The sequence below is a fragment of the Arachis ipaensis genome, chromosome B02, assembly GCF_000816755.2.
Source record: "Arachis ipaensis cultivar K30076 chromosome B02, Araip1.1, whole genome shotgun sequence".
NCBI lineage: Eukaryota > Viridiplantae > Streptophyta > Magnoliopsida > Fabales > Fabaceae > Arachis > Arachis ipaensis.
The window spans coordinates 8,574,938-8,602,267 of record NC_029786.2 but is presented as its reverse complement, the minus strand read 5'-3'; the positions used below and the strand labels follow the sequence as shown (position 1 = coordinate 8,602,267).

At 38.7% G+C, this 27,330-nt stretch overlaps 1 protein-coding gene across 1 annotated transcript; it reads left to right on the top strand.

Moving 5' to 3' along the window:
- Nucleotides 20,606-21,322, top strand: LOC110269158. Its single transcript, XM_021116820.1, has one exon. It carries the CDS (start codon nucleotides 20,606-20,608, stop codon nucleotides 21,320-21,322), a length of 717 nt encoding a protein of 238 aa, XP_020972479.1.

The following is a 27,330-nucleotide window of genomic DNA, read 5'->3' as shown; positions in this document are numbered from 1 at the left end:
ACATTTATAAGCATATATAAATTTATTGTCAAAGATTGGAATTAATTCCAACGTATCTTCAGAAATCAAATAAGAATTTACTAAAGTTATTTATGTCCTCCAAATTACCTCCATATTTATGCCACGATGGAATTTATCTCACATATGCAATAGTTAGCACTTTAGCAGCTTCTTATGATTATTGCTCTTTAAAAAATCATTCTTCTTGTCTAGAATAATTTCTATTTAAAAAACAGTTTTGTCGAAGTGATAAATTACTATAGTTATAGGAATATAAGAGCAAGAATGAGCAGTGAATCAATAACACAGGTGATGCGGATTTTTACAAATCACAAACTAGCAGTAAGTGCACCGGATCATATCAAGTAATACCACGGGAGTGGGTTATCATTCTCACAAGGATTAACGGATTAAACAAGTAATAGTTAATTGATTATTCTAGTTAGTCAGAATTTAGAGTTTCAATAGTAAAAATCATAAAAAAAAATAGTGAATTAAAGAAAGAAAACAGTAAATGTGTGGAAAGATAATATGAGAGGAGAGTTAAGGTATCAGGGATATTTAAATTTTCAGATTAACAATTATTCTCATCTACTTTGATCATACAAAGATACAATTCATGGCAAACTCTAGGTAATTGAACTCCAATTCTTTGGTAATTCAATTTCTTCTAACCTAATCAACCGTTAATTCCTTGATCAATTAATTATGCTAAAAGGTTAAGTATCATCTCTGATTTATAACCACATAATTCTTAAGAACCCAAAAGAAACCTGATTTTATGTTACATATCAAATTAATTTCAGATAATTGAAGAATTATGAGAAAAGAGTTTCAGCCTAATTCTAATGATTTAACTTTTCCAAGATTCAGAAGAATTTAGTCAGATTAAAGTTATTTTTCAATATACTATAATCCTTAAGATGAAGAACGAAACTCAATCCTTGAATAAAATACTAATGCATTAATCAAAATAGGAAAACAATAGTATTAATTCATCAAAATAAATAGAACTCCTAACCTTAAGAATGAAGGTTTAGTTGCTCATGGTGCAGAGAAAATCGTCAAAGTGTAAAAAGTGTAAACTGACCAAAAGTGGAAGAAGAGAGGCGCGGAGCTAATCTCTCCTCCTTTTATATCTCTAATCCTAATTGATTCAAAAATTAAATTAAAAGCTAATAGTATCTTTTTTATTTTCTATTTGAATTTAGAATGGGATCCGTGTGATTTGAGTGACCAAAGTGGGGCCACTGTTGGATACGCTGTCGGTGCTAAACGCCAATGATGTGGTATTTAGCGCCACCTATTCAGAGACTATACATGCACGTTCCAAGTCCTGGCGCTAAGCACCGATGATGTGGCGTTTAGCGCCAAGGTGGCAGAGAGGAATGGTAAGCTTCTGGTGTTCGGCGCTAAACGCCAGTGATGTGGTGTTTAGCGCCACCAAGCCAGAGGGCACTTCTCTTGCTTTCTTCTTCATGAATTCTGCCAAATCTTTACCCGAATGCTACCTGAAATCAATAAAAGGCCACAACAACTCAAAAGTCGCATCTACTAGGGTATAAGTCACCTAAATCCTCTAGCAAATCAATAAAACACCATACAAATCATACAGAAAAGATACTTATGATGCTCATGCATCACAACACTAAACTTAAAGTGTTACTTGTCCTCAAGCGACTTAAACAGCAGGAAATTGAAATGGGTTTGATTAAGAGTTGAATTCTTATTGAAAGCTCATGTCTGTCTTATGAGTGGGGTTTAGCAACACCGTGATCATGAGTGTTTCTTTGCTTATCACTACTCCTTGAAATCTTGGGAATGTCAATATCTGAACAGAACTAGAACTCGAATGATGTTATGAAGTCTCTCTTTCCTTAAGCTTTGATTGATCCTTGAATTCCTTTATTTAAAACAGCGAGAACTTTTTCTGTCGACAACTCTTAGTGCTCTGTCTCAAGGCGGCTCTTGATGGTGAGCGTTCGATCGATAATTCCAAACTAGTTGGTCCAAGTTATCGGGTGATGAGGCACCCTACGGATCTAGTTACTCAAGCCTCTCCTTAACACGGTCGCATCACAAGCATATAGATGAGGTTTTAAATTCCCAAACATCAATGTCTAGAGTCTCTTTGGACTGCTAAATGTCTTGTTGCAAGGTGGCTTTTGACAGCGGACTTTTGATCGATAATTCCAGACCAGTTGGCCCAAGTTACCGGGTGATGAAGTACCCCTCGGATCTAATCATCTTAGCCTTTCCTTAGACAATAGACACCACAGACACATAATTGGGTCTCAGACATTGATGCTCAGAGCTTTACAATTTTACTTTTCTTTTTCTCTTTTCATCATTCTTTTCTTTTTCTTGCTTTTTCTTTACTCTCTTTTCATTTTTTTTTGGTTGATTATTTTGATTCAAAGAAAAATATCTTGTTTGTTTTGGAGATTTCATAACACTTCTCTAAGTCCATGTTCGTCACAAATCAACATTCCTCTTTTCCAAGGGCATTCATACATCATTCTCTTCTATGCAATCATAATCACAAGTAAATACCACCACATGTGTTGACAAGACATTTGTTAAATAAACTCAATTTCTAATGTATTAATACCACTTTTCTCTTTTCTTTTTTTTTTTTGAATAATGCTTGAAGAATAATACACGAGGCATCATTAAAACAAAAGATAACTAAAAGAAAACTAAGAAGACTAGAAATCATACAAATGACAAAAATTTAAACAAAAAATAGAAATAATCATGAAAATAACTCCACCACCTCAGTTATCATGGTCGTCATCCGCCTCAGCCTGTTGAGCTCTCTATGGCTCTCTTGGTCTCAACATCCTAACCTCTATATCCCGCCTAAAGTTGTCGAGCTCAACTCATTGGTTTTCTTGTTCAGTCTTGATCTGGTTAAGGAGGGCACCTTGGCTGTCTTGGTTCACCTTGATCTGCTAAAAGGAGGAGGTTAGTTGTTGCTAATACTCTTGTGGTTCACCTTGATCTGTTTAAGGGAGGAGGTTAGTTGTTGCCAATACTCTCTTGTGGTGGGAAGTATTATCCTTGAGGCTTGAGGGGTTGTTCTTCTTGTGGTGGAGGAGCTTGTGGAACTTCTTCTTTTTCGGCTTACTCTCTTCTCTGAACCACCACCCTTGCATATTCCATAGTCTTTTTGGAGATTGGCCTCTCAATAGGAATGAGGAAGTCGTTCTCCAAGTTCACCCTTGCGGCTTCGCATAGGTGATGAATGAAATGAGGAAAGGCCAACTTAGCATATGAGGAGGGGTTTAAGGCAATGTGGTATATTTGTTGAGGAATTATTGCACTCACATCTACCTCATGCCCAATCATTGATATAATGGATCATGATGGCTCTGTTCACGGTGACCTCGGAGTGGTTACTTGTCGAAATAATGGATCGTTGGATGAACTCCAACCATCCTCTCGCCACTGGCTTGAGGCCACTCTGTCCCAGTTGATTTGGGAGTTCGTCCACACCCATTCTCCACTGAGCTCCCGAGAGACAAATATCCTCAAGCTTATGATCATATCTCTGATCTCGGCTCCTCCTCTCATCATAAGCGTCCAACCGTGGGGGGTTACTTGGAGGTGAAAAGTGGAGCATCTCCCTCACGCTCCTCAGACTAAAGTCGAGGACTCTTCCTCGCACAAAGGTGCGATAGTCCTTCACATTCACACCACGGACATCTCTATATGTGATCCAAGCATTCTCATAGAACTGTTGGACTTTCAGTTGACCAACCTTGGTGTGTGGATTACATAGGAGTCCCCAACCTCTCCTTTCAATTTGTTGCCAGATTTTCGGTTATTCATCCGGCTTGAGATCAAATTTAACCTTTGGAATCACCTTTTTCTTGCTCGTGAGTTCAAAGAAGTGTTCCTCAAGTAATTTGGTACGGAACCGTGTTGCATCAAAAGGGGTTGTTTCTGGTGCCCTCTCTTTTCTCTTCCTCGATGAAGATTCTTGACCCTTTGGTGCCATTGATAAAGAAAAATAAAGAGCTTGCTCGACAACACCAAACTTGAAGATTTGCTTGTCCCCAAGCAAAAAAAGAATAGAAGAAAGAGGAAGAACAAAAAAATAGAGGGACAAAGAAGGGAGGGGGTGTGGGTATCGGTTATTGAGGTTGAGGGAGAAGAGAGAAATAGTGTGGAGGAGGCTAGGAAGAAGAAATAAAATAAAAGTAAATAACAGAAAGAGAGAAAGATAAAGGGAGGGGCGTTGGTTGTTGTTGGGGAGAGAGGGAATGGATTGGGATAGGAAGAAGGGATTGGGGCTGGTGGTATATATAGAAGGGGTAGAGAAATGGGGATTAGGGGAGAATTGCACGAAGAGAGGGGATTAATGGGGAGAAGTTAGGGGTTGGTAGGATGTATTGGGAAAGGGAGGATTATGGGGAAGTGGGGAGTGATTGGATGGAGGAAGGATATAGGGTAGGGGAGAGAATCAGGGGTAGGGTTAAAAAAAAAAGGGGTCACAGGGCAAAAATTTGAATTTTAAAAAGGAAGGGTTGAGGTATGCGATGCCGGTGCTAAACGCCGGGTTGGTGGCGTTTAGCGCCAACCTTTTCGAGGACACCAAACTTAAAATTTTCATATCAGCGCCAAATGCCGTGGAGTTTGTGCTAAATGCCAGTTTCGAATTGTTTTTCTTTTAAGTGACATGACGCTAAACACCAGAAACTGGCGCTAAACATCAGGACTCCAGAAAAGAACTCCTTCTTTAACGCACCCCTGGTGCTAAACGCCAGGGTGCCAGTAGCATCCTCCTCATGCGTTGCGCACCTGGCGCTAAACGCTGAATAGCAGCGCTAAACGCCAGGTGTCCAGTGGCCACTCCTTTTTTCACCCTTACTTGGCACTAAACGCCAGGTATCAGAATGCAACATCAGCTTCAAAATATTCCCATGCCTGTTCCAAGCTTCCCTGTTTCTGTTTCAATCAATTTGCATGACTCAAATAAAGGTAAGAATAAAGAAAGCTACGAACTAAGAAAACAAGACAAAAAAATAAAAAAATCTAAACAAAGGATACTAGAGATTGGTTTGCCTCCCAAGAGCGCTTCTTTAACGTCACTGGCTTGACAGTTCAACTCTGCTAAGTAAGCAGGTGAGTGATCCTTTGGCAATCGACGTTGCCACAAAGATAGTCCTTCAACCTATGACCATTGATCGTAAACCTTCAACCTATGGTAAGCTTCTGGTGTCCGGCGCTAAATGCCGATGATGTGTCATTTTGCACCACGAAGGCAGAGGACACTTCACTTGCTTTCTTTTTCATGAATTCTGCCAAATCTTTACCCGAATGCTATTTGAAATCAACAAAAGAACACAACAACTCAAAGTCGCATCTACTAGGGTATAACTCACTCAAATCCTCTAGCAAATCAACAAAATACCATACAAATCATACAGACAAGATGCTTATGATGCTCATGCATTAACATGCAATGCTATTTATCATCAAATCAAGCAGTAACCCAGAAACAGAGTCATCAAAATTGAAATTGATCATCAAGCAGTGAGAAAATCCAATGAAACAAGACCAAGCATTGAGCACTGACTAAGCATTTGAGACATCACCTTCAACGATGGCAGTGAACAAAGATTTAAGGGAGAGCGACGGACGACAGGAAGCCTGATGAACATAGGCGAGTTGGCGATGAAAACCTGATAGAGCAACGACGGACGAAGAGCTGCTTTTTTTAGGACCTTGAGACGCTGGCATTGGGCAAACGAGGGGAGGGCCTTCGAGCATGATGAACCAGGAGGATTGGCAAACGACCACGACGAACCTGGAGGTGATGGTGAGACAAACGGTGACACGATGGAGGCTAGGATTTTCAAGGAAGAGCGAGATTGAGTTGAAAGGGGAGAAAGGGGAGAGAGACTGGTTTTTGCGTTTCTCTCTTTTGATTTTAGAAGCCCTTTTTCCTTTTCCTTTTTTTTTAATGAAATATCAAAGCAACGCCGTTTAAAGAAAATCGGCCGAATCCCAGTTAAGTTAAAAGTAGAATCACCCGGTTTTCAATCGGTTCAACATTTTTAAAACGGTTTTTTCAGACAATTTTTTCCCTTGAACCAAATCAGTATTGCTATCGGTTCTCGGTCGGGCTGGTCCGACTAATTCGTCCGGTCCAGTTTTCAAAACTATAGCTTAAATTTACGGTGATACTACATATTTTTCGCACTTCTCCACCAACACAGAAATATTTTTGTCAGAAACCTATTGATATAATACAATAATTTTATACATAGTACAATAATTTTTGTACATAACATAAATTTATTAACATAACTTAAACTTTTTTTCGTATAGTAAAAAAAAATATTTATACACAGTATAGTGATTTTTTGCATATAGCACATAAATTTTTATTGCGAATGTATTTTGTTAGTTGGGTGAGTTAACATTGTGGGTATGTGGTCTTTCAAAAATTTATATACTGTATGTATTTTGTTAGTTAGATGTCACTATTTTGAACATGTGGCCTTTGAAATTTTTTTTGTTATGCATCAAAAATTTATGTGTTGTGCATATGATATTTTGTTGTTGGGTGTCAATATTTTGCGCATGTAATCCTTCACAAATTTATGAAATGTGCACTAAAACTTCTATGTTATGTATAAAAATTTCTCTACTTAGTCATTTTACTGAACATGTATAAGATAAGAAGAAGACGACGACAACGACTATGATGATAATGAAGGAGGATGAGGAGTAAGGGTGTACATGGCCCGATCCGACCCGAAGACCTAGTCCGGCCTCGAACACTTTAGAGACTAATTTGGCATGATTTCACCGGGTCTAAAGCCGGGTAAGGGTCTCAAAAATAGACCCGGTCATTATTTCGGGTCGGGTCCGGGTCAAGACGAACCCGGCTTCATCCGGCCCGTGTGTACCCTAAGGGAACTAAAAAAGATATATATTTTAAATTTATTTCAATATTATATTATATTAATTATAAACTTATTATTTTATTTTTAATCGTTGTGGCTCGAAAATGTTTAGATTTCATCGGGTTTAGAATTGGGTTAGAGTCTAAAAAATAGATCCAGTATATATTTTCATCCGGCCATACACACCCCTAGTGAAGAGAAAAAAGAAGAATAAAAAAAATTAAAAAATAAAAAGAAAAAAAGAAAGAGAAAAGACCACGAGAACAACAACAAAGCGCGCATACAATAAGTGAGATTTGGTTAGTCTCGGTAAAAAAAAAACTAACTTTATTATTAAATTTATAGATTGAATTATTTGAACTAATTATACGTTAAAGTATACAATCATGTTAGGGAAGCAATTTAGATCAACAAACTTCAATAAACTACATATTGAGTTGCAAAAAAAAGGCATTTAAATAAAATAAAAAAAACTAAAATACCTATTCAAATGAAATAATTTCTCCCTCTTCTCACATTTTTAACTTCTCATTCTAAAAAAGAACATCAAAACAACCCTTCTTTCTCAGTCTCTTTGTCATTTTCTTACTCGAAGGAACTCTTGCCTTCTTCTTCTCTGACGAAGTCGAAACCCAACACCGACCATTACTTCATTGGACATTATCTCCACCTTTGTCTCTGTTTGGCTAGGTCACCATCATCTCCGGTCATTGATGTGCTTACCTTTTTGCTGTGTCTCTGTCACTACTCTCACCACTGGTGTTGTCTGGTGTTACCTTCTTCTCGCTGGTAAGAGATTTTAACATTCTTGCATTTTTTTATGTTCCTATTACATTTTAACATTCTTAGTTTCTCTTGGTTAAGTTTCTGTTTCTTCCCTTCAATTTGTCGTTGTTGCTTCTCTACTTGGTTTCGCTACTACTATATCTTCTCTTTGGTCCACCGCTGTTGTTTCTCTAGTTGATTCCATCGTCATTATTACTTCTTCCCTTAGTTCTATTGCTATTGCTGTTCAGGTATCCTTAGTTTTTCTCTAATTTTTGCTTTCTTTTAAAGAGAAAGTGGTTGAATTGGAATTTTGAATATTTTTCTACTTTTGTTTCTCTAGTTGTATGTTTCAGATGTTCTTTTTTTTTTCTTGTGTTTTGAGTGTTTTAATTATTATTAATTTATATGAGCATTTGTTGAGTTTAGATTTTAGATGTTTTTGTCTAAAATAGTTTAGAATATTTTCATTTTAGTCAAATAGAGATTTTGAGATACTGTTCTTAACTTGTTATGCTAAGATCCTAAAATGTGTCTAAAACATCTAATCATTTCTCTTGATGCCTCTTTATGAGTAATGTGTTTATGTTGCTAATAAATGATGTACTCATGCTAAAAAATATAGTAGCTTCTTTTTTCTACTATTTAGAAAATCCAAAAGAAAAAGTTTCCATGCATTTGTTGTTGCTCCAAAATCATAGTTTTAGCAAAAAGTGCTTTTTAACATTTTTCAATAATAATTTAGATATTTTCAAATGAAACCAACCATGCTAATATTACTCATGCCATTATAAATTTTGGTGTAAAACTCCTAGATATCCTAGTAAAGAAGGTTAACTAATCCCAAGAACTAAAAAAATTAGAATTTGGGATTAAAAGTTTATGATTTAGAGTATAAAATTTAAGATAAATACAACCATCTCTCTTAGCCCTTTACAATAATTTAAAACAACCACTCTCCACATTAACCCAATTAGACTTTCAATTAGACCAATACAATTCATACCTTTTGATTGAACACATCCTCCACCCTCTCTTCCAGAAATACGCCACACACTGCCAGAGTTCTATCACTGACAGTCACAGTGACACCACCAACCACCTCCTTATCTTTCGGATTATTTGTGTAATTCTTTTTTTACTTATGTAAATCCTTCTTCGTTCAGGTGCCGTTTTTCTTTAAGCACTGTTATATCTTTTTCTTTTCTTTCACCTTTTGTCATCAATTTATTGTCTTTACATTTTGGCCTAAGCTATTAAGGATGCTAATATTCATTTAAATTGGCGCAGTGACATGAAATATGAGTTGAATGTCCTTGAGTTAAATAACATTTGGCTGCAAATGGGTATATCGGATCGAGCGTAAGCCAGATAGTTTCATTGATCGGTACAAAATACGTCTTGTAGCTAAAGAATTTATAGAAATTGAAGGTGATAATTTCTTAAAAACTTTTTCTCATGTCGTCAAACATGTAACTTTCAGAATGGTAATTGCTTTTGGCATCAATAAAGCACTGATCTATATATTAATTGGATGTCAACAATGCCTTCTTATATGAGATCTCTATTGTTAAGTTGTTTTCATGTCTTTACCTCCTGAAATTGCATCCACTCGTCCAAACTAATGTTGCAAATTGTTGATATCACTCCTAATTGTATGTGGTATCAAAAATTTTATACACTCTTAATTTCTCATGGATATCAACTGACAATACCAGATTATAGTTTATTTGTCAAATTTATTGGTGTTGGAGTCTTTATTCTTCTAGTTTATATTGATGATATAATTTTTACAGTAAAATTAATTTTTGACCTCCTACAGTTTTTCCATGGTGTATGGCGATGGGAGGAGTCAGAGCGCAATGAAACCAGAAGAGTGTGGCACGAATGCTTTGGAGTTCCGATACATGCTTGGTCGGGAGAAACGTTTAAAACCATAGGGAGTCAATGGGGTGAAGTCATCGGATGTGATACGATGACGGAATCGTGCTATGACTTTAGTGTTGGACGAGTTCAAATCGATACCTGCATTATGGACGTGATCAACGAATGGGTGCATATTACAATTGGTATTAGCGGTTTTAATGTGATGGTAAAAGAGCTGGGGCGCGAGACACATGGAAGTACTAGTTATAAGTTGCATAAGGTTGTTGCTGGAAACACAAGCTGCAAGTTACAAAGAAAAAATACTTCAAGTAGATGCGGCTAACAGAACGGTTGGGCTAATGAACTGACCGGAATGCATAGACCAGGCGGAAGAACTGCTATTGGCGATGGCGAGAGGAGGTGAACCGACTGAGGAAAAAAGCGTAATTTTTGAAAGTATTTTGAATGAGTAGGTTAATGTGAATTTAATAGAAAATCGCCGCAATCTGGTAACGAAGAAATCAAATAAAGAAGTCATTGAAGAATATGCAGATTTGGTGGGGACTGCCATTTTAAATAATTATGAAGATTCTGAGAAAACAGTTTCTTGGGATATTGAGAATTTGAATCATGGGTTGCAAGGGAGAGCCATAAGCGTTAGACAAAAAAAAACAAGGCATAAAGAAAGCTAGACCCAACAAGAATACTCACTACATTGGGCCACGAATTATTTTTGGGCCAAGTGCTTCTTCAACAGCCACATGCAGCGCTGGGGCTGTCCACCTGAGTGGATGATGCGTGAGCATCTTGTCTATCTTTTTCTAGTGAATTTGCATCTAATTTGTTGAGTTTAATTAAGAATTAATTATATTTTAGCCACTATGGATGCTATTTTGAGTTTTGTGCAATACTGTTTATTTTAGGTAGCATTTGGCGGAATTTGATGGAGTTTCTGCAGAGAAAGAGAAGAAGCCAAGGAGATGACCAGCGAATACCGACGCGGACGCATGGCTCACGCTACCGCGTGGAATGGAGGAAATCGCAATGACGCGATTGCATGCCTGACGCGATCGCGTGGACTGGAATTTGCACAAATGACGCGAACGCGTGGACGACGCGGTCCGCGTCACATGAGCGATCTGGATTCTGGACAATTGACAGAAAACGCTGGGGGCGATTTCTGGGCCGTTGTGACCCAGTTCTTAGCTCAGAAATCACAGATTAGAAGCTGCAGAATGGACAGAACAAGTGGTCCCCACCCATCAGCTGAAGATCTGTTAATTAATTCAAATTTAAATTCAAATCTTAAATTAGGAAAAGATATTATTTTAAGTTTAAATTTTAATATTAGATTTTAAATTTATTAGGATTAGTTATAAAAAGGGATCTGATGCCATCAGATTGGAACTGGGTACAATTTTTACCGGAATCCTTATTTTCTCTTTTTCATGAGCAACTAAACCTCCATTGTTAAGGTTAGGAGCTCTGTCTATTGTATGGATTGATAATATTATTTTTCTATTTTAATTCATGTTTTGATTTATATTTCAATAATTGTTTTCGTTCTTTATTTTATGAATTTGGGTGGAACGGAAGTATGACCCATGTTCTATTTAAGTTCTTGTAAAATTTGGAAAAGCTCTTTACTTGAACAATAGCTTGAAAACATATTATCCTGAATTTCTAATTGTTTGTATTTAACGGGATACGTGACATATAATCCCTTTATCTTTGAATAATTAGGATTCTTGTGGCATATAAACTATGATTCGATCATCACCCTCTAATTGGAATTAATTGACCAAGGAATTGGCAGTTGATGAATTTTAGAGGAGACTAGGAAGGTCTAAGGAATTAGGGTCTAGTCATAAATAGTTTGCCATGAATTAAATCTTGCATAATTAAAATAGTTAATAAGAAAAGTCAATCCAGAAAATAGATAACTCTAAAGTCTTAACTGCCTTCTCCATATATTATTCCCAACTTAATTACTTGTCATTCTTCAATATTTTTTATATTGTTTAATCTCTTTTATACTGCATCTCAATACCAATTTTTGTTTGTCTAACTAAGCCTATCAAACACTATTGTTGCTTAGTCCATCAATCCTCGTGGGATCGACCCTTACTCACGTAAGGTATTACTTGGTACAATCCGGTGCACTTGCCGGTTAGTAAGTGTGGTTGTAAAAATACCGCACCAAACTTTTGGCGCCGTTGCCGGGAATTGACTGAAAGATATTTTTCATATAATAAATAAATAAATAAATAAATATTTTAGTATTAATATTTTTCTTTTCTTAATTTTTGAATTTAAGTTTGGTGTTACTCAGTTAATGTTATTTTAATTTTTCTGTTTAATTTTTTTTTAAATTTTCGAATTTTTTATTTATTTATTTAGTATTTTTATTTTATTATTTTACACAAGTTACCTTACAGGGACTTCTCTGCACTCTGACGTAGAGAGTCCCGTTTTTTTTCTTGTTTTCTGCTTGTGTATGCGCAGGAATAGAGACAAAGAACAGCTTTTAGACTTTGATCCTGAACCTGAAAGAACTTTCAGGCAACGTTTACAACAAGCAAGACTTTGCAAGGCTGCAGAATCCACTATGGCAAATAATGCTAATGCCAATGTGGTAAATCCGAATGGGGATGATCAATAGAGGCGAGTGCTTGGCTCTTATTCTGCCCCTACTGCGGATCTTTATGGAAAAAGTATTGTGGTGCCTCCTATAACTGCAAACAACTTTGAGTTGAAGCCACAATTGGTCACCCTGGTGCAACAGAACTGCCAGTATCATGGACTTCCTCATGAAGATCCAAATCAGTTCATATCTGATTTTCTGCAGATATGTGATACTGTGAAGACAAATGGAGTGAACCCAGAGGTGTACAGACTCATGCTCTTCCCGTTTGCTCTGAGGGATAAAGCAAAGCTATGGCTAGATTCCCAACCAAAGGAGAGTTTGAATACTTGGGAAAAGGTTGTTACAGAGTTTCTCACTAAATTTTTCCACCAAAGAAGCTGACTAAGCTTAGGTTGGAGGTTCAGACCTTCAGGCAGAAGGAGGGTGAAACTCTTTATGAAGCTTGGGAAAGGTACAAGCTGCTGACTAGGCAATGCCCTCCGGACATGTTCTCCAAGTGGACTCAACTAGATATTTTTTATGAAGGCTTGGGTGAGATGTCCAAGATGAGCTTAGATACCTCTGCAGGTGGTTCATTGCACAAGAAGAAGACACCAGAGGAGACTATTAAGCTTATTGAATTGGTTGCAAGCAACCAATATTTATACTCATCTAACAGGAATCCTATGAACTCTGAGACCACTCAGAAGAGAGGCGTGTTGGAAGTAGAAGCTGTTAATGCTCTTCTTGCTCAGAACAAGCTTATATCTCAGCAGATAAATCTACTTACTCAACAGATGGGTGGCATGCAAGTCTCATCTATCAACACTCAAAATCCACCCCAAGATACCTCCTATGACATGACAGGTAACTTTATGCAAAATGATAATTATGATTATGCTCAACCTTCTTATGAACAGGTGAATTACATGGGAAGTGGCCCTAGAAATCCTAACAATGATCCATATTCTAAGACATACAACCTGGGATGGAGAAATCACCCAAACTTTGGGTGGAGGGACCAACCTCAGAGACCTCAGAACTTCAACAATAGTTCTCAGGGCGGTTTCCAGCAGAACAATGATTTGGAAGCAATATTGACAGGTTTTAGACAGGAAACCAAAGCATCCATCAAGAACTTGGAGATTCAAATGGGTCAATTAGCCACAAAGGTTAATGAAATTGATCAGAGGACCACTAATAGCCTTCCTGGTAACACAATTCCAAATCCAAGAGAGGAATGCAAGGCTATCACTGTAATAAGTGAACAAGTGGCAAGTGCGGAAGCACAATTTATGCAGGAAACCAAGGCCTCCATTAGAAACTTAGAGGTGCTAGTGGGCCAACTGAGCAAGCAAATACTTGAGAGGTCTGCAAGTACAATTCAAGGTGATACAGTGGTGAACCCAGGAGAAGATTGCAAGGGTATTTAATTAAGAAGTGGTAAAGTAGCTGGCTCTGAGACCAAGGCCAATGAAGAGCTAGTTGAAAAGGAAGCTCCAGAGGAGAAGAAGGAAGAAGTAGAACACGCCCCTCCAAAGCGTGCGGACAACCCATTCCCAGACTCTCTTGACACTTATCCTACTTTGCCAAAGGCTCCTGAATACAAGCTTAAAATGCCATATCCTCAGAGACTTCAAAAGGAGACCAAGGACAAACAGTTCTCAAAGTTCTTGGAAATCTTCAGAAAGTTACAAATCAATATTCCTTTTGCTGAGGTTTTGGAACAAATGCCTATCTATGTCAAGTTCATGAAGGAGCTGTTGTCAAAGAAAAAGCGTTTAAAGGGAGATGAGACAGTAGTCCTGACTAAGGAATGTAGTGCTGTCATTCAGAATAACTTGCCAAGGAAGATGCCAGATCCAGGGAGCTTTCAAATTCCATGCACCATTGATAGCACAACCTTTGAGAAAGCCCTATGTGATCTAGGGGCAAGCATAAATCTAATGCCCTTATCTGTGATGAAGAAGCTACAAATCCAAGAGGCACAACCCACAAAAATAGCAGTACAGATGGCAGACAAATCTATGAAGCCTGCATACGGATTAGTGGAAAACATCTTGGTTAAAGTGGGTAAGTTCTTCCTCCCAACAGACTTTGTGATTCTTGACACAGGGGAGGATGAGAATGCCTCTATAATTCTAGGAAGACCATTTCTAGCCACTGGAAGAGCTCTGATTGATGTAGAAGTGGGTGAATTAGTGCTTAGAGTGCATAATGAGCAACTGGTCTTTCATGTCTTCAAAGATGTACATTCAACAGGTGAAGAAGAGAGGTGTATGCAGGCTGAGCTTATTGATCCAAACCTTCAAGAACTCCCTGATGATTCACAGTAGAATTTGCAACTCAAACCTCCTGTGGTGACAACCGATAAAATGCTGCCTGACATCAAACCTAAGTTTGGTGTTGACGCTGCATCATCCACCAAGAAGGAGGTCCCCAAAAAGAAAAAAATACCCAGAGGATGGAGAAACAAAAAGATCCCCACTGAAGGTTTCTCCCCAGGAATGAAGGTGGTGTTGACCAGCAATCTAGCATGGGTTTATACAGTAATCAAAATTCTCTCTCTGGAGCATATTGAGCTACGTTATGGAGACACAGGAAAGAAGTTCAAAGTAAGGGGTGAAGAGCTGAGCCCCTATGATCCTCCTCCTTAGAGGAGCTGACCGTCAAGCTATTGACGATAAAGAAGCGCTTGTCGGGAGGCAACCCGATAATTTCGTATCCTTAGCTATTTTTAGTAGTAGTAGTTTTCTTAGTTATTTTATTTTATTTTTTGAGTTCTTACTAATTTTCTAATCATGCAGCTATGTTCTTCCAGGAACCGAACACCTCAAGCTATAATTTAAAAAAAAAGAAAAAAAGAAAAGAAAAGCACCTGACGCGTCAGCGTCGCTGACGCGAACGCGTCATCTAGGGGTGCAAGAAAAAAATAAAAAGTTACAGAGAGTTGTGCGGGAGTGGCGCCAGAATGGAGCCTTTCGCACAAACGATCCCACGCGATCGCGTACCTCACGCGTTCGCGTCGTTTGTGATTTTCGCCATTCACGCAGTCGCGTCACCGACGCGATCGCGTGACCTGCAAATTCGACGTAAAAGAGCGTTTGGGCAGAGAGTTGTGCCAGCTTGGGGCAAGAAGTGTGCTAAAAGCACAAATTTGGTCACGCGGACGCGTGACTGACGCGTTCGCGTCAGTAGCATATATGGCCATCCACGTGAACGCGTGCCTGACGCTTTCGCGTCATTATGAAGAATGCGCGATGTACGCAATCGCGTCATTGACGCGAACGCGTCGCTTGCGCCGCCCAGTTTTCTTTCTCTCTCTCTCCCAATCCTACTTCTCTCTTATTCTCTTATCCTTTTATTTTTTCTTTCATTTTAATATTTGTCTTTTCTATTTTCAGTTCTTCTTTGCTTGAGGACAAGCAAACCTTTAAGTTTGGTGTTGACGCTGCGCTTATAGGTTTTCTAGTACAAAAGGGAGGTGAATCATCTTCGCGAAGGAGCACAACCTGAATAATAAAGCGACCGCTAGGATAATTAAGGTGGTTGAGTTCCTTTCATTTTTATTCCTCCCCTCTTTTTCTATGTTATATTCCGGTTTCCTGTTATTTTGCTTTGTTTATTGCATGATCATTTATTAGTTAGAATTCTAGGACTAGTTTAGTTTTCATTTAATTACTTTAATGCTGAAAAAAAGATGTTTCATGTACCATTCACTGAACTTGAATCTAAAAAGAAAAGAAAAAGAAGTGATGTGTTGCATGAGAAATTGAGTTAATTTGAATAATAGTCTTATTTACTTAAATGTGGTGGTATTTTCTGTGATTCTGAATGCATGACATGAACAGTGCATATTTTTGATAGTGAAGTTTATGAATGTTAAAATTGTTGGCTCTTGAAAGAATGATGAAAAAGAGAAATGTTATTGATAATCTAAAAAATCATAAAAGTGATTCTTGAAGCAAGAAAAAGCAGTGAAAAACACAAAGCTTGCAGAAAAAAATATATAAAAAAAATAAGAAAAAGAAAAAGCAAGCAGAAAAAGCCAATGACCCTTTAAACTAAAAGGCAAAGGGTAAAAAGGATCAAAGACTTTGAGCATTAATGGATAGGAGGGCCCTAAGGAATAAAATCCTAGCCTAAGCGGCTAAATCAAGCTGTCCCTAACCATGTGCTTGTGGCGTGAAGGTGTCAAGTGAAAAGCTTGAGACTGAGCGGTTAAAGTCGTGGTCCAAAGCAAAAAGAGTGTGCTTAAGAACTCTGGGCACCTCTAACTGGGGACTTTAGCAAAGCTGAGTCACAATCTGAAAAGGTTCACCCAGTTATGTGTCTGTGACATTTATGTATCCGGTGGTAATACTGGAAAACAAAATGCTTAGGGTCACAGCCAAGACTCATAAAGTAGCTGTGTTCAAAAATCAACAGACTGAACTAGAAAAATCAATAACACTATCTGAATTCTGAGTTCCTATGGATGCCAATCATTCTGAACTTCAAAGGATAAAGAGAGATGCCAAAACTGTTCAAGATTGCAGTTATAAATCCCACTATAAGAGAAAACATGGGCTTAATCAAACTCTCATTCTCATGCAAATTCACATCCTAAGCTTATATTAGTTTTGGTTGCTTGAGGACAAGCAACAATTTAAGTTTGGTGTTGTGATGTGTGAGTATCTTGTCTATCTTTTCCTAGTGAATTTGCATCTAATTTGTTGAGTTTAATTAAGAATTAATTATATTTTAGCCACTATGGATGCTATTTTGAGTTTTGTGCAATACTGTTTATTTTAGGTAGCAGTTGGCAGAATTTGATGGAGTTTCTGTAGAGAAAGAGAAGAAGCCAAGGAGATGACCAGCGAATACCGACGCGGACGCATGGCTCACGCTACCACGCGGAATGGAGGAAATCGCAATGACGCGATTGCGTGCCTGACGCGATCGCGTGGACTGGAATCTGCACAAATGACGCGAACGCGTGGACGACGCGGACGCGTCACATGAGCGATCTGGACAATTGACAGAAAACACTGGGGGTAATTTCTGGGCCGTTGTGACTCAGTTCTTAGCCCAGAAATCACAGATTAGAAGCTGCAGAATGGACAGAACAAGTGGTCCCCACCCATCAGCTGAAGATCTGTTAATTAATTCAAATTTAAATTCAAATCTTAAATTAGGAAAAGATATTATTTTAAGTTTAAATTTTAATATTAGATTTTAAATTTATTAGGATTAGTTATAAAAAGGGATCTGATGCCATCAGATTGGAACTGGGTACAATTTTTACCGGAATCCTTATTTTCTCTTTTCCATGAGCAACTAAACCTCCATTGTTAAGGTTAAGAGCTCTGTCTATTGTATGGATTGATAATATTATTTTTCTATTTTAATTCATGTTTTGATTTATATTTCAATAATTGTTTTCGTTCTTTATTTTATGAATTTGGGTGGAACGGAAGTATGACCCATGTTCTATTTGAGTTCTTGTAAAACTTGGAAAAGCTCTTTACTTGAACAATAGCTTGAAAACATATTATCCTGAATTTCTAATTGTTTGTATTTAACGGGATACGTGGCATATAATCCCTTTATCTTTGAATAATTAGGATTCTTGTGGCATATAAACTAGGATTCGATCATCACCCTCTAATTGGAATTAATTGACCAAGGAATTGGCAGTTGATGAATTTTAGAGGAGACTATGAAGGTCTAAGGAATTAGGGTCTAGTCATAAATAGTTTGCCATGAATTAAATCTTGCATAATTAAAATAGTTAATAAGAAAAGTCAATCCAGAAAATAGATAACTCTGAAGCCTTAACTGCCTTCTCCATATATTATTCCCAACTTAATTACTTGCCCTTCTTCAATATTTTTTATTTTGTTTAATCTCTTTTATACTGCATCTCAATACCAATTTTTGTTTGTCTAACTAAGCCTATCAAACACTATTGTTGCTTAGTCCATCAATCCTCGTGGGATCGACCCTTACTCACGTAAGGTATTACTTGGTACGACCCGGTGCACTTGCCGGTTAGTAAGTGTGGTTGTAAAAATACCGCACCAAGTTTTTGTTCTTCCTTCTTCTCCTCTTGGTGTGGTATTTTTACAACAACACTTACTAACCGGCAAGTGCACCGGGTCGTACCAAGTAATACCTTACGTGAGTAATGGTCGATCCCACGAGGATTGATAGACTAAGCAATAATAGTGTTTGATAGGCTTAGTTAGACAAACAAAAATTGGTATTGAGATGCAGTATAAAAGAGATTAAACAATATAAAAAATATTGAAGAAGGGCAAGTAATTAAGTTGGGAATAATATATGGAGAAGGCAGTTAAGGCTTCAGAGTTATCTATTTTCTGGATTGACTTTTCTTATTAACTATTTTAATTATGCAAGATTTAATTCATGGCAAACTATTTATGACTAGACCCTAATTCCTTAGACCTTCCTAGTCTCCTCTAAAATTCATCAACTACCAATTCCTTAGTCAATTAATTCCAATTAGAGGGTGATGATCGAATCCTAGTTTATATGCCACAAGAATCCTAATTATTCAAAGATAAAGGGATTATATGTCACGTATCCCGTTAAATACAAACAATTAGAAATTCAGGATAATATGTTTTCAAGCTATTGTTCAAGTAAAGAGCTTTTCCAAGTTTTACAAGAACTCAAATAGAACATGGGTCATACTTCCGTTCCACCCAAATTCATAAAATAAAGAACGAAAACAATTATTGAAATATAAATCAAAACATGAATTAAAATAGAAAAATAATATTATCAATCCATACAATAGACAGAGCTCCTAACCTTAACAATGGAGGTTTACATGCTCATGAAAAAGAGAAAATAAGGATTCCGGTAAAAATTGTACCCAGTTCCAATCTGATGGCATCAGATACCTTTTTATAACTAATCCTAATAAATTTAAAATCTAATATTAAAATTTAAACTTAAAATAATATCTTTTCCTAATTTAAGGTTTGAATTTAAATTTGAATTAATTAACAGATCTTCAGCTGATGGGTGGGGACCACTTGTTCTGTCCATTCTGCAGCTTCTAATCTGTGATTTTTGGGCTAAGAACTGAGTCACAACGGCCCAGAAATTACCCCCAGCATTTTCTGTCAATTGTCCAGATCGCTCATGTGACGCGTCCGCGTCGTCCACGCGTTCGCGTCATTTGTGCAGATTCCAGTCCACGCGATCGCGTCATTGCAATTTCCTCCATTCCGTGCGATAGCGTGAGCCATGCATCCGCGTCGGTAGTCGCTGGTCATCTCCTTGGCTTCTTCTCTTTCTCTGCAGAAACTCCATCAAATTCCGCCAAATGCTACCTAAAATAAATAGTATTGCACAAAACTCAAAATAGCATCCATAGTGGCTAAAATATAATTAATTCTTAATTAAACTCAACAAATTAGATGCAAATTCACTAGGAAAAGATAGACAAGATGCTCGTGCATCAGTGGACCGGGTCACGCTGATCCGGGTCGAGGGAAGAAGAATGCGCCGTGTGACTGCAGCCCTGCCCTTCACGAAATAGCAGCAGCAGCGACCCAGGGAGCTTGCAACGCTGGTTCGTCTCTGGTCTTACCATCAAGAGGAGCTGGAAACATAAGCCTAACCCGTGCGAATCCTGATTCGGAGGACGGATGCACGATCCGGGCTATGGGTGAGAACGCGGTAGAAGGGAGAAAAGGTTACGATGAGGCGCGTGGGTGCGATGAATTGGGGCCGACTCCAGTGGGTTTGGAGGATGGAAGGGGTAGAGGGATGTGGAGGACTGGTGACTCTGCGCTAGTGTTGACTGAATGCTTTGGAGACCTTCGAGCAGTTGGAGACAAAAATGGCGATCCTGGGGCTCCTAGTGACGATGGCGTCCTTGGGGATATTGACGGGGATAACGCCTCAGACGGGGAAAACTTTTCGACAGGTGAAGCTCAAGACAGAGGATATGCAAACAAGCTAGTTGCTGCCGACGATGTTGAACATGGCCGAGATGGATTGAAGATAGGCCCGGGAAAGTTGGTGCCAAATGGGGATGAAGACGAAAATGCTCGAAGGGAGGGAGACGAAGATGATAACGATGAGGACTTTGGTGAAAACCAGAGTTTAAATTTGGAGGAGCAGATGCTGGAAAATAAGAGAACATGGGAAATAGTAGTGGAGTCCAACGCAGTGTTGCACAATGAACAGGATGACATCATGTCCGCACTGCAAGCTCAGAATGAAATAATCGCTCAAAAAAGAAGACTGGCGAAACAAAAGGCGAAAGCAAGACGGTGCAGACCTAAGAATAAAAATAAGGTGTGTATTAGTATTTTAAAATGATTTTTAGCTCATGGAATGTTAGGGGGCTGAGGGGGGATGGAAATGTGAGAATGATTAAGGACCTGAAGAAAAAATTAGGCTAAATATGCTAGGCCTGATTGAAACAAAAAAGAGTACAGTCCCAAAATTTGAGGTAGTAAGCTTCTGGGGGTGGGACAATGTTGGGTGGGAATATGTGGAGTCTGATGGTGCTTCAGGTGGTTTGCTGTTAATGTGGGATGAAATGTCTTTTAAAATGAATAATTGTTATAAAGGGGAGAGATGGTTATGCGTAGAAAGGATCATTTTGAACAACAATTTCAATTGTGCTTTTTTCTTGGTTTATGGTGCCCATAATAGAGACAAAAAAATTGTTGTGTGGGAAGAGCTGAGTTATACAGCTGGTTTATGTCAGGTCCATTGTTGTTTCATGGGAGACTTTAACGAAATTATACAGGTAGAGGAAAGAAAAGGTAATGCTAGCTTATCTATTTTGGCTGAAGAGTTTAAGAGCTGGGTGCAAGATATGCTTTTGGTGGATTTACCGCTTACTGACCGGATGTTTACCTGGTTCAGAGGATGGTCCTGTAGCAGGATTGATAGAGTCCTGGTTAATTTAGAATGGATGGAGGAGTTCTTAGAGATTCGCTTGAGAGGAGGACCACGGTGCTTGTCAGATCACTGCCCGATGATAGTAGAGGATACTAGTATGAGATGTGGTCCTAGACCGTTCCGGAGTCTTGACTCATGGTTTACACATGAAGGTTTTCTAAGAGTGGTCAAGGAAGAATGGAAGGGGTTAGGGAATTTACAACTCAGATAAATTGAAGACCTTGACAATTCCTCTGGGAAAATGGCACAGAGATAACTTTGGTGACATGGATAAGAAAATTATGAAGTTTGAGGAGGAAATTAAGAAGATAGATGACATGGTAAGCATGGGAGTATATGATGGAACAGTGGAGGCAAGAAGAAAGGTGTTGGTGAGTTGCTGCGAGAAGTGGTATGCAAGGAAGGAACTACACTGGAAACAGATGTTCCAATCCCGTCTTGCGAAGGACATGGACAAAAACATAAGGTATTTTCACAATATAGCTTCAATAAGAAGGAGGAATAACAGGATTGATGCATTGGTTATTAATGGACGGGTAGTCAGGAATCAAGCAAGAATAAAAATTGCTATCAGAGAGTTCTACAAGAATTTGTATCATCAGAAGGAGTCTCCGATGGTGAGCTTTAGAGATGGACTGGTGAATTTAATAGGTGAAGAAGATGTTGCAGCTCTGGAGGTATTACTATCGTCTCAGGAGATTAAAGAAGCCGTGTGGGACTGTGAATCTTCTAGTGTGCCATGAAGTGATGGGTACAACATGAACTTCATCAAGAAGTGCTGGGATGAAATCGGGGCTGAATTCACGACAGCGGTGTTAGGGTTCTTCCAGACAGCTAGATTACCGAAAGACTCGAATCTCACATGGGTGGCTTTGGCACCGAAGTTCTTTGGGGCTAAGGAGATTAAGGACCTCCGACCGATCAGTATGGTTGGTTGTGTGTATAAGGTGATTTCTAAGGTTTTGGTTAGGAGGATAAGATCAGTTATGCCAAGTCTGGTTGGAGAGACTTAGAGTGCGTTCATAAAGGATTGGAAAATACATGACGGCGCCCTTATTGCTTGCGAAACGATGCACTGGCTCAAATCGAGTAAGAAGAAAGCGGCTATAATCAAGTTGGATTTCCAAAAGGCATATGATAGGGTCAGGTGGCGATTTATGGACATTGTTCTGCAGAAGATGGGCTTTGGTCGCTGGTGGAGGGAGTGGGTTATGGAGTGTGTCGGCACAGCTACTATGTCAGTGTTGATAAATGGATCACCAACTAAGCCGTTCAAGATGGGTAGAGGTCTGAGACAAGGTGATCCTTTTTCTCCTTTCCTATTTGTACTGGTTATTGATGTCCTACATAGGATGATTGGGGAGGCTGTGAGAAATGGTCGGATATTCCCTTTATTCGTAGGGAGAGACAATATAGAATTGTTACATCTCTAGTTCGCTGATGACACTGTCTTATTCTGCCCGCCAGGGGAAGAGTCCGTTAAGAATTACAAAAGGCTTCTTCGATGCTTTGAATTGATGTCGCGGTTAAGTATTAATTTTGAGAAATCGAGTTTGATACCAATCAATTGTGATCAACGTTGGGTACAGAGGATGTGTAGTCTGCTAGGGTGCAAGGAAGCTACTCTTCCGGTTAGATACCTAGGGATCCCTCTTGGTGCGAATCCTAGGCTGGTCAAGACTTGGAAGCCAATTATAGACAAAGTGGAGAAGAAGCTAAGCTTATGGAAATTCAAGGTACTTAATAAAGCGGGGAAGCTTGTACTCATTAAGTCAGTTTTAAATAGTTTGCCGGTATATTATTTAAGCTTATATAAGATGCCGAAGGCTGTTGCAGAGAAACTTGTTTCATTACAAAGGAGATTCTTGTGGGGTAAGGAGGATGGGGGGAATGGCATGGCTTTGGTTAGATAGGAAGTGGTCCAAGCCCCGAAGAGGCTAGGCGGGCTAGGAGTCAGTGATGCGATGCTCCGCAATACTGCCCTGCTATTTAAGTGGTGGTGGAGGTTCTCTAAAGAGGAGTGTCCGTTGTGGAAGAAAGTAGTTTTCTCTTGTAATAATCTCTCTCCTAACCAGCTTTTATCAATCCAGGATTTACCTACTAGAGGGGGGCCATGGAAGGACATTTGTCAGATACAGTTTAAGGAGCAATCTATAAGAGAAAAGATGATAACTGGCTTGGCAATAGAGATTGGTGATGGCAGAAGGACTCACTTTTGGGAAGATATCTGGTTAAGTTGCGGTTCTCTAAAGGATAGGTTCCCAAGGCTCTTCTCGGTTGCAAACCAAAAAGGCTTTGTCATAGGGGTTTTTGGGTTTTGGGATGGGCTTGAGTGGATTTGGAACTTCCAATGGAGGCGTGAGCTATTCCAATGGGAGTTGGAACTTCTGAATCAATTACATGAAACATTGAGGCCGGTCAAACTAGCCTCTGACAGAGAGGATAGAGTTGTCTGGAAATTTGACAGGCAAGGTGTATTTTCTACTAACTCCTTTGTGCAGGTACTACAGGTGGAGACGCTCCCGGAGGACGTAACAAGCTATAGCTTTACTAAGACTATTTGGAAAGGTTTAGTCCCTCCAAGGGTTGAGCTATTTATATGGTTTGCGTTGATAGGTAAAGTGAATATAAAAGAAAGACTGTGTCGACTCGGAATTATTAATCAAGGTGATAATATGTGTGTTTTATGTAATAAGGATGTTGAATATGTCTACCACCTGTTTCTTGGTTGTGATTTTACATGGCAGGTGTGGTGCGCTTGGTTATTAGAATTTGACAAAAATTGGTCCGTTTCGGGTACTTTAAAGGAACACTTTCAAAACTGGACAGGTGTTGCGAGGAAGGAGGAAAGCAAGAAGTGGTTTATAAGTTTCTTCGCAGTAATCTGAAACGTCTGGTTGGAAAGGAATAGGAGATTATTTCAGAATACAGGAAAAGGTGTTGAAGACATCATCAACATGACTATGCTTAGCTACAAGGAGTGGAGGAGCGACGATCCTATTGTTATTGATGGCAATGCCGGAGATGACATAGGGATACGCATTTATTTGAGAATTTTAGGTGGTTACTATAGGTATTTTTATGTTGGTTTATGTCTCTAACGCTCCACATTTGTGTTGAGCTCTTCTTGTTTCAAAAAAAAAATATTTTTTTGACATTGAAGTCGTTCAATCAACTAAGGGGATTTCACTATCACAGAGAAAATTTTATTTGAATCCTTTTGAAGATGATAATTTATGAGATGCTAAATTGGTTTCTGTTTTTATGGATAGTACCATAAGATTATATTAAGACAATAATTTTCCTCTCTCGGATACTTTTATTTATCATTATTTGATTGGTCGTCTCATCTATTTTACCATCATTCGAACGAACATTATATTGTCATATAACAATTGAGTCAATTTATGGTAATTCTCACTCAATCCTATTTCTAAGCCACTAAGCATGTATTAAGGGGAGTGAATCTTCTCAATTTTTTTCTCAATTGTTTGGTAAAATATAACTTTTTATCATTTGATATGTTCTCTCACATGTTTTCTCTTTTTTTTCCAAAGATAACATTTCATTGAATGAAACTTAAGAATGGGTCCACGGTGAACTCCTTACAAAATTCATGATGGGCTTTTCCATAAAAAACCAATATGATATCACTTAGACAAGAAAGAAAATGCTTAAGAAAAAGAAAAGAGCTTTATGAAGGATAACGTGGTCTTCCCTATACGTGGTAAAAGAAAGAAAATATCTTCCTTCTAGACGCTCCAACTTCCTTCTCTTCCCAGTGCTTGAAAGTCATTCTCCAATTTGGTAGCTGCCTCTCCAAAATTTACTGGTAACAAATTCTCTCACCCTCAAAAATTAGTTTATTTCTTGATATCCACAATTGCCACAAAATGTGAGCTACAAATTGAATCTTCTTCCTTCCATTTTTGCTTTGTTCCAAGTCTTCTTTGAATTGAAGCCACCATTTCCATATTTCATCATCATCACTCATGTTGGTGGGTGTCACACCTGAATTTTGCCAGGTTACCATCGCTTGTGGGCAGGTTAGCAAGTAATGTCGTAGTGATTCCTCCTCTTAGCCACATCTTAGACACATTGGGGAGATCTTAGGTAACCTTTCAGAGATTCTTCTTGCAACCGGTAAACCATTGTGAAATAACCTCCATAAAAAAACTCTGATTTTCGGTGGGCATTTCAGATCCCACAAGGAGGACTAGAGCTTCTTTGACTTACATTGAGCCGGAAGTACCTCCAGTGGTGGGTGATAAAATTGGTGAGCTACCTTATACCCCGAAGCAACAATATATAGGCCTCTCCTCTCTAATGATCAGGTAGGCTTGTCTTCTCCCTTTATAATTTCTGTTTGTAAGATGGCTTGAGCAATTTTTGGACTGAATTGTGCTATTATTGGTGGATAGTTGGTTGTTTGAATTATTGTAGCCAGTGTCGAAAACTGTGTAATCCAAGAATCTGTCATTACCTTCACCGAGTTACCCTTTCCTATCTTTCAGATAAGCCCTTTTTCTATGACTTTTCTCCCTTCCAACATGCTTCTCCACCCCCAAGAGGGGTTGTTACCTAATTCGGCTCTTAGAAAATTTGAATACCTGAAGTATTTACTTCTGTATACTTTGGAAATTAGCGAGTTAGGTTTAGTCAGCAGCCGCCAACCCTGTTTTTTGAGCATAGCCATATTGAAAGCCCTGAGATCCTTAAAGTTTAAGCCTCCCTGGGACTTTTGTCTACAGATTACAGTCCATTTAATAATCCAATGCATCTTCCTTTCTGTTCCTCTCTGTTCCCACCAAAACTGCATTATCATCTTATGAAGTTCTTCCATTAAGGTCTCTGGGAGCTTAAAACAGCTCAAAGTTTAAATAGGGATAGTAATTGCCACTGCTTTAATTAGCACTTCTCTGCCACTGGCTGATAGCAAGGACCGTTTCCACTGCTGAAACTTTTTGGACACTTTATCCTTAGGATAATTAAAGGTAGCCTTCTTCGATTTGTTAACCACGGAGGGAAGTCCTAAATATTTGTCCTGGTTCCCTACATGAGGCACCTGTAATACATCTGCCAGCTGATTTCTTATGACCTCTGGTGTGTTATAGCTGAAAAACACTGATGATTTATCCAAATTAATGACTTGATTACTAATTTGGGAATAGGTATGTAGCACACTCAATAAGTGTTGGCAATCCTCAGCTGTAGCTCTGCTAAATAGGATTGAGTCATTCGCAAAAAAATAGGTGACTAATAATCGGACATCTGCGATTAAGTCTCAAGTCTACAATTTATTGCCTCTGTTCTCCTTTGTGGAGCAGATGGGAGAGCCTCTCTACGTAAAAAAGAAATAGATAGGGAGAGAGAGGATCGCCTTGCTGCAATTCTCTACTTGGTTTAAAAAAATCATGTGAGAGATCAGTTCTACTTAAAGAATATAATGTGAGAGATCACACTTTGTTAAATAATTAAAAAAATTTTGAGAGGTCTCGTATTGAAGTACTTAAAAAACAACCTTAAAAAAGGATTTTTTTTTTCTAAAAATTTCTGAACTTCAATCTTTTTATTTTAATGACTCTAATTAGGCGGAATATTCTGACACATGAAGATCTTTAACTAGTTAATTTTTTTTTTTTGGACAACTCTTTAGTTTTTTGAAAAATCAAGAACACCATTACGTGTTTTTCCGTTGAGGCTAAATATCTAGAGGTTATTGTCATTTGATCAGACAAAATACTTGTTACGGATCCGACCCACGGATCCCGCATACCCAGTTATCCGGGGACAACCCGTTTCGGCCCGAAGGCCCAAAACCGGCCCTTCACGGCTCCTAACCGACCTTCGAAATTCAAATATCTCTCTTATCCTAATCAAACAAGATAAGATAAGATAACGGCCATCACCTATAAAAAGAGGACCCAAGTCCCCTCAGGTATCATTCATTCTACACACCTCATACCTCTCAGATCCATTCTGACTTGAGCGTCGGAGTGTCTTTGCAGGTACTGCCCCCCATCGCTCCAGTCAAGCAATCCGGCCCCAGCCTTGCCCGCGGGTTCCTGATCCACCCTGCAAATCCGTACCAGAGACATCTCGTACATTGGCGCCGTCTGTGGGGACCCTGCGCCAGCTGGGCCCGATGGGGGACGTCCTAGAGGAAACCCCCTCAAGCTAGGATGACTCTCAACCGATTAACCCAACCCCCGAGCACCG

Coding starts and splice junctions, on each gene's coding strand:
- LOC110269158 (XM_021116820.1), top strand. CDS start 20,606: ATGCTAGGCCTGATTGAAACAAAAAAGAGTACAGTCCCAAAATTTGAG.